Source organism: Acanthochromis polyacanthus, chromosome 6, assembly GCF_021347895.1.
Source record: "Acanthochromis polyacanthus isolate Apoly-LR-REF ecotype Palm Island chromosome 6, KAUST_Apoly_ChrSc, whole genome shotgun sequence".
NCBI lineage: Eukaryota > Metazoa > Chordata > Actinopteri > Pomacentridae > Acanthochromis > Acanthochromis polyacanthus.
In genome coordinates, this window is record NC_067118.1 from 38,068,127 (window position 1) to 38,076,380 (window position 8,254).

Below are 8,254 nucleotides of genomic sequence, written 5' to 3' on the forward strand. Positions count from 1 at the left end.
TGAGTACACGCATTTCTGCAAATATTTAATTATATCTTTTCATGGGACAACAGTGAAGAAGTGACACTTTGATACAACGTAAAGTAGGTGGTGTACAGCTTGTACAACTAAATTTACTGTCCCCTCAAAATAACTGCACACAGCCATTAATGTCTAAACCGCTAGCAACAAAAGTGAGTACACCCGTAGTGAAACTGGCAAATTGGGCCAAATTAGCCATTTCCCCTCCCTGGTGTCATGCAACTCATTAGTAACAAGGTCTCAGGTGTGAATGGGGAGCATCCATCCATCCATTCTCTGTACACCGTTTTATCCTCACTAGGGTCGCGGGGGGTGCTGGAGTCTATCCCAGCTGACTCGGGTGAAGACAGGGGACACCCAGGACAGGTCGCCAGTCTGTCGCAGGGCTACATATACAGACAAACAATCACACTCACATTCATACCTACGGGCAATTTAGAGTAATTAATTAACCTCAGCATATTTTTGGACTGTGGGAGGAAGCCGGAGTACCCGGAGAAAACCCATGCATGCACAGGGAGAACATGCAAACTCCATGCAGAAAGATCCCAGACCTAGCCCGGGATTTGAACCAGGGATCTTCTTGCTGCAAGGTGAAAGTCCTAACCACTACGTCACTGTGCAGTGAATTGGGAGCAGGTGTGTTTAATTTGGCGTTATCGCTCTCATGCTCTCATACTGCACACTGGAGGTTCAATGGGGCACCTCATGGTAAGGAACTCTCTGAGGATCTGAAGAAAGAGTTGTTGCTCTGTATAAAGATGGCCTCGGCTATAAGAAGATTGCCAACATCCTGAAACTGGCTGCAACACGGTCTCACGGGGATTCGTGAAACTGTCACGTCAGTTTTTGTTTCGGTTTCGTGCGCACCAACACGATGTCGTCATGTTTTTCGTGCCGCTCACCACGAGCGAAACCCGCTGTGGTAATCACATCTGAAAGTGGTTTATACCGGCGGATTCATGACGATTTAAGCTGTCCATCGGCGTTTGCGGCCGCGGCTGCGGCTGGATGTCTGGCGGCCGCAATGGCGGCCGCAAACGCCGATGGACAGCTTAAATCGTCATGAATCCGCCGAATTTGCATAGGAATTTAAAGAATGTCCGGCGGCCGAAGCGGCGGCCGCAAACGCCGATGGACAGCTTAGATCGTCATGAATCCGCCGGTATAAACCACTTTCAGATGTGATTACCACAGCGGGTTTCGCTCGTGGTGAGCGGCACGAAAAACATGACGACATCGTGTTGGTGCGCACGAAACCGAAACAAAAACTGACGTGACAGTTTCACGAATCCCCGTGAGAAACTGAGCTACGGTGACCAAGAACATCCAGCGGTTTAACAGGACGGGTTCCACTAAACGGGCCTCGGCACGGTCAACCAAAGAAGTTGAGTGAACGTGCTCAGCGTCACATCCAGAGGTCGTCTTTGGAAAATAGACGTGTGAGTGCTGCCAGCATTGGTACGGAGGTTGAAGGGGTGGAGGGTCGGCTTGTCAGCGCTCAGACTGCATCAAATTGGTCTGCATGGCTGTCATCCCAGAAGGAAGCCTCTTCTAAAGATGATGCACGAGAAAGCCCACAGTTTGCTAAAGACAAGCAGACCAAGGACATGGATGATGAGACCAAGATGAACTTACTTGGTTGAGATGGTGTAAAGCAGGGGTGTCAAACTCAGTTCCTGGAGGGCCACTATCCTGCATGTTTTAGATGTTTCCCTCTTCCAACATACCTGATTCAAATGATCAGCTTATCCTGAAGCTCAGCAGAAGCCTGATAATGAGCCTGATCATCTGAATCAGGTGTGTTGGAAGAGGGAAACGTCTAAAACATGCAGGATAGTGGCCCTCCAGGAACTGATCTTGACACCCCTGGTGTAAAGCATGTGTGGCGTCAAGCATGGTGGTGGGAGTGTCATGGTCTGGGGCTGCATGAGTCCTTCTGGCACTGTGGGGCTACAGTTCACTGAGGGAACTGTAAATGCCAACGTGTACTGTGACATACCACAGCAGAGCATGATCCCCTCCCTGCAGAAACTGAGCTGCAGGGCAGGATTCCAACACGACAATATAAAATATTGTATCGTTCAGTTCCAGACACCTGTGACTAAATGTATTATTCTTTTATAGATGCACTGTGAACTGTAAGTTGTAATGTGTAAATGATAAACTGAATCATGATGTTGTTGAAATTGAACTTATTTTTCTGAAGAAATTTCAGGTTCATAATGTTTTATAAAAATGTGCTTTATTGCACTAAAACAAAGAAATAATTTGGAGTTGTGGTTATTTGTAGGTTATTATGCTCTGATTTTACTGAACGCTGGAGACCAAATTGCGCTGAATGTGGCCTCTGAACTAAACTGAGTTTGACACCCCCTGTTCTACTGTATGTTTTATAATTCACAGCATATTAGCATGTTGGATTCATTACCCAGGGCAACAGCAGTGTTTGTTCACACAGCTACCCATGAGCCTCTTGGGTCCTGCTCTGCTCTGACTGTGGATCTCTTAATAGGATTATCTATTCTCAGTACAGGAGAAAGCCAGAGGAAGAAATGAACCAAAGACGGACCTGTGAGAGTGTGTTTGTTTTCAGCAACAATGAAAACTCCACTGTCTGCTCTGAGGAGGAAGATTTAATCAGATTTTACCAGAGTTAGATGTTTGGATTCATCGGTAGAGGACATCAGCAGTGATGAATGCCGAGGTGAGTCTGGTAATCTGTCTGTAAAGGGCTCCAATCCAGAGCTTCTGTCTGCAGGTAACCTTTCTGAATGGTTTTCAGACCGATGCAGAGACAAACGGTCCCAACCTGTCTGTGGTTCTGGACAGTGATGACAGTGAGGAAGGTAAATATGTTTAATAAAAGTTCATATAAAGACTCTTAATGAGTGTGATACCTTCAGGTTCAGACTCCTCTTTCTGACAGAAACCAGCCAGGAGGAGCCGCCGGGCACTAGCTGGAGCGACCTCTCCATCATCGAACGTGTCGGCCTCAACAGGTGCAACGTTTAACTGCTGCACGCAAAATTAAAACACATTTAACCGATTTTATTCCATTAAGCTTTCAAATCTCTTCTTTTCTTACAGCATTGAGATGCCAGAGAAGGATTTGGAGGTGAGTCAGCGACACACAGGACACCAATTTGGCAAGAAAATTCTTGTAAATATTTTCAAAAAATGAGTATCGTCCTAAAAAAAATCCTAAAAAGATCTAAAGTGATTACATATGTCAGTCAAACTTCCAGTATTTTCTTAAAGAACATTCACAAAAAATGAACCAAAATCCAGCGAAATTTGTTGGATTTTGTTTTTTGTTTTTTTTGTGAATGTTCTTAAAGAAACTTAACATTTTTTTTACACCAAAAAATGTTCAAAATTTTCCCAAAAATGTTTTCCCCACATTTTCAAACTTTTAACGGGTCAATTTGACCTGCAGGATGACACAAGGGTTAAAATCACAAAAGTTGCTGTGAGTCTCATCAGACAAAAGCATAAACCTCTAAAATGTGACCTTGCACTGAAAACCTGAGTAAATTATGCATTTGTTTTCCTTCTAGGCAGCCTTCGCTCAGATTTCTCTGGCGTTCCGCTGCGATCAGTACACCCTGAAGCAGAGGCTGCAGGCCGAGGAACACGCAAGGAACCTGGCCGAGGAGAACGTCCAGCTGGAGCTGAGCAGAGGCAGAGAGACTCTGGAGGTACAGAATGTGAAGTTAGTCTACATGATGCCAGCAGCAAAGAGGAAGTACATGTGTGACTGTTGTGCTTTCAGACTCTGAAGGGCTTGTGTTTGGACAGTAAGCGCTCTAAGATCCTGCAGAGGCTGGAGTTGTCTCTGGACATCCTCGGAGGGACGGTGGAGAGAATCTCCAACACAGCAGAGGTGCTGGGTGCTGTTCACCAGGTACACTGAGGCTGCTTTGATCTGTCTGTCTGTCATTAGGGTCACAGAGGGCTGGAGTCTATCCCAGCTGACTTGGGCTGAAGGTAGGGGACACCTGGACAGGTCACCAGTCTATCACAGGGCTACATATAGAGACAAATAATCACACTTTCATTCATACGTGCAAACAATTTAGAGTTACCAATTAGCCTCAGCATGTTTCTGGACTGTGGGAAGAAGTTGGAGTACCCAGAGAAACCCACACATGCACAGGGAGAACATGCAAACTCCATGGCGAAAGGCTGGGATGCAAACCGAGGATCTCCTAGCTGCAAGTGCTAACCACCAAGCCACTGTTCTGCTGCTACAATTTTATTTTATTTCATAACAGTTAAAACAGCAGAGGAACAAGAAGCAGCAGTTAGTCTTGGTTATACAACAACTGTGAGGAATAATAAAATACCAGAGAGCAATTAGATGAAAACATTGCATGTACGGATTTGTTGACATGTAAGTGAATTATTAAATATTATACAGCATTTAACAGCAGGAAAATACTGGAAATACACAATATTGGATGTTGGAAGGATTTGCTAATGATTACAAGTTTGATTTGAAAGGAAAATGTAAATAACATTGGAAACATTTGAAGTCTCTTTCTAATGAAACTTAGTTCATTTGATCTGACATAAAAGTCCACACTGCAAAATTCATAAACCTCATAAACGGCTTGTAAGTTGTTTATGTTAATAATTGATCAGCCTGCTGTGTACAGTTAATCTTTGAGAGAACATTTAAATGCTGGTACATTTTTTACCAAATTGCTGCTCTGCAGAAAAAAAAGGTGCAACAGTCTTTATGCCAATGGCATACATTAACAAAGTATGCACATCTTAAAGGGAAACGGCTCAGTCTCAGTTGGAAAGACAGATATGTTTGTACACAGTTTAAGCACATATAAACAAATCAGTCATCACTGAGGTTGATGGTCTATAGATTGCAGCCCAAACTCTCTCTCATGTCAATCTGCTCTAAATGAGAAATACTTTCTGTTCACGTCCAAAGCTAACAGCCCCTTACTGTAAAACAAACTAATCTCACTCCACTCGATTTCACTGTCTGCCTTCCACAGGAGGCTCGGGTGAGTCGGGCCGTTGAGCTGATGGTGGCTCACGTTGAGACTCTGAGGAGGCGACACGACAAAAATGTAGCAGAGCTGGAAGAAGCCAAGAAGATGGTGCAGCAGCAGAACTCCTGCAGAATCACCCGCGATCCTGGAGGATCTCCAGGTTTCTGACACTTTGGCCTGTTGTCTTGGTGTGTGTCTCGTTCTTCTGTCACTATAAATGTAACTGATCACTGAAACTGTTGTTGCAGATTCAGAGGACGGTGACAGACCCAAGGGCTATAAGCAGGTGTGCAGATTTGTGGCTTTTTAGAGTCTAATAGCAGTGAAACTCCTTTTCTTATATTTGTCTCTTCCCTTCTCATTTTTAACAGAACAATCTCCGGAGAAGAGTCAGCATATCGGTCATTTCCAGCCAAGTCCAGGTGAGATGCTTTCCTCATGAACGCCTACTTTGTTCACAAACATTGTCATCCATAATTAAACCAGCATGATTTTCCTCTTTGCCTCTACAGGAGAAGAGACGGCAGAGCTCAGAGTCCAGCTTCTCAGCTTTGACCAGAGACGACAGCTACGTAGTGGATGAGAGGTGAACGAGAGACTCTGATGTTTCTGCTTTAAATCTGAACCACATTCTAACATTTATTATGAATTTAGTGTCATTTAGTATGTCTATTGTGCATTTTGACTCCCAGTATGAACCGATCAGGCAGAACATTGTGACTACCTGTTTAATTAGTGATTCTTTTTATCCGACAAAGTTAGCAAGGCTGATTGTTTTACCTGCTGACATGTTTCAACTGCATCTGCAGCCTTCCTCAGAGCATCATCTGACGTGGTGTTTTTATCAGGTGGCCGGTCTGACAGATCTTTCTATTGCCTCTTTTATCCACCTCTTGTGCTTGTTTGATGGCAACACCTTTGACCAATTGCACTTGAAGCACTTTTTGCACTTACTACAGGTTTTTCCTTATGTCTGAATTCTTGCTTGTGTTGTACGTCGCTTTGGACAAAAGCGTCTGCTAAATGAAATTGTAGAATTGTTTGCCTCCGATGTTAAAATCCTCCCTTTGTCCCGCTCCATAATGTGCTTCTTTCTCCTGCAGTGGTCCTTGATGGCTGTTTTAGTTTCTTGATTGGCTTTTTCTTTTAGTGTTCTTGTGAGTCGTCCTGCGGTTTCTTTGTCACTTTCTGAAAGCTCTTCCTGTTTCTCCAATGTATGTTTTCTTGCAGGATTCTCACAGAAGTTCATGATGTTCCATTTGCTGTTTGGTTCTATTTTGCAAAGTAGAACCATCACCCTTAGTAACTTTGTCAGATAAAAAGAATTCCTAATGAGATACAAGAAAATGACAAAATGAACCTAATCACTCTATCATGACCACCTGCCTTATACTGTATTGGTCTCCTTTATGCTGCTAAAACTCCTCTGACCCAGTGGGGCATGGACACAGGACCTCTGGGGATAATTTTTTTTAAATATATCTTTCTACAGTGGCGGTTATTCTTTCTGCTCGCTACTGTATCAAAGTATTTCTATTCTATGTTTTACTGGTATCGGCATGTTTTGTTTCAGGCCTCTTGAACCAGATGAACCTCCATCAGCAGCTCCTCCAGACCCTCCTCCCATCCCAGAGTGCCCCCCGTCTAAACCAGCGACCGCCAGAAAGACGCAAAACAAAAAGTAGGTTCAACCACAGACACAGTGTGCTCTCTGGATTGTAATATTTGTCGTCACTGTTCTTCAGCAACTCCATATCGTCATTTTATTCTTAAATATTCCTCACAGTTTGTGGCTGACAGACCCAGATCAGTAATTCAGAGAGAAACTACTTGAAATAACAGATCGTTTTCCAAAATGGTTTGACTTGTCATAGCAAAAACACATTTTACGTGTAAACAAAGAAATGATGATTATTAGTAGTAATGCCTCTGCTTTTCCTGTTTTAAAAAGTCAAAATGTCTACTGTTAAAACTAATTAATCACTTCAGAAACCAACTCACAAAGAGGCCAGGAAGTTTCCGTTGATGTTTCAATCATAAAATTGCAAAATTATGTCAACACAAGGCTTCAAAACCACTTTGGAAATGCAGTTATAGGAAGTAATTTGTCAGTTTGTTGTGATAAAGCTGGATTACTAACCAGGTAAAGGAGGTCCAACACCAACTGTTATTTTTGCATAAATTTCTCCCCAATATGGCATACGGTGTAAATGTTGAATTAAATTAGACATTTGATACTGGCTGGTGTTTGCAACTCAAAGCAAAATGGACTGAGGGAACGTGTTTTGGGAGTGTTCAGTTACAGAAAAATAGACTTTGTCGTCTGATTTATCTTCTGTCCCAAAAAAAACCTCACAATTTACCATCAACAGAAACCATTAGAGGATTCAGTGAATAAAACACGATAACTTTTAGTGTAATTTTACCTTTACTGTGTAACTGTTGAATCATTTAACTGTAAAAATAACTCAATATTGTCATTTTATTCTTAAATATTAGAGTTTGTGGCTGACAGACTCAGATCAGTAGCTCAGAGAGAAACTACTATATTAAACAGATCTTTTTCAAAAATGGTTTGATTTGTCATTTCAGAAACGGCACACGTAGCTTTTAAGATAACAGAAATGATCATTATTAGTAGTAATGAGGCTTCAGTAAATAAACCCGGTTACTTTTGGTGTAATTTTGGGTGACTGTTAAATGATTTAGTTGTTAAAATAACTAACATAAGCGCCTCCATTGCAGCTCCTCTCTGGACACTTTGCGACAGAGACAGAAAGGCAAAGCGGCGTTATCGAAGAAAAAGGAAAAAAAGACAAATATGTGCCAGCGGATCTCTGCGGGCACGTGAGTGAACATAAAGTCCTGTTATTTATTTATTTTTAAAGCGTGTCTAACTGTGATAGTTAAACTGATTGCTTTCTTTAGGAACGGATCCCTGAAGAGGAAACCTCACCTGACTCGGTGGATGTATCGCTGCCGATGGGCTCTGATCTGCACCTACCTGTTTGTGCTTTTCTGCGTCGTATCTCTGACTTACTTCTTATGGAAGCTTCAGGACGGCGCTCTCGAGCCGTGATCTGGCCTTTTGTGATGCACCGTTTATTAGCACTTTTGTCTGACTTCTGTGAACGACCAGCTTGTGTTGTCTGGAAGGCTCTTTGGATGTGAATATAAACTGTTTTGATCTAAGACTTCTGGTTGTGTGTTTTAGCAAC

The 8,254-nt window shown here is 42.7% G+C and overlaps 1 protein-coding gene across 5 annotated transcripts; it reads left to right on the plus strand.

The window, feature by feature from the left end:
• Positions 1–359: 359 nt before the first annotated feature.
• Positions 360–8,228, plus strand: si:ch211-163l21.11 (inositol 1,4,5-triphosphate receptor associated 2). 5 transcript variants are annotated; one of them, XM_051950030.1, is made up of 14 exons: positions 360–732; positions 2,553–2,728; positions 2,807–2,870; positions 2,951–3,023; positions 3,112–3,139; positions 3,582–3,722; positions 3,797–3,928; positions 5,040–5,196; positions 5,285–5,322; positions 5,408–5,458; positions 5,549–5,622; positions 6,610–6,717; positions 7,782–7,883; positions 7,965–8,228. In XM_051950030.1, the coding sequence occupies exons 2-14, from the start codon at positions 2,717–2,719 to the stop codon at positions 8,113–8,115; spliced, it is 1,131 nt and encodes a 376-aa protein (XP_051805990.1). In that variant the 5' UTR covers positions 360–732; positions 2,553–2,716; the 3' UTR covers positions 8,116–8,228. The 5 variants fall into 5 exon arrangements, with proteins under 5 accessions (XP_051805990.1, XP_051805991.1, XP_051805989.1 ...); XM_051950031.1 differs by having other exon boundaries at positions 2,558–2,728; XM_051950029.1 differs by lacking the exon at positions 360–732 and adding an exon at positions 1,008–1,463.
• The last annotated feature ends 26 nt before the right edge of the window (positions 8,229–8,254 follow it).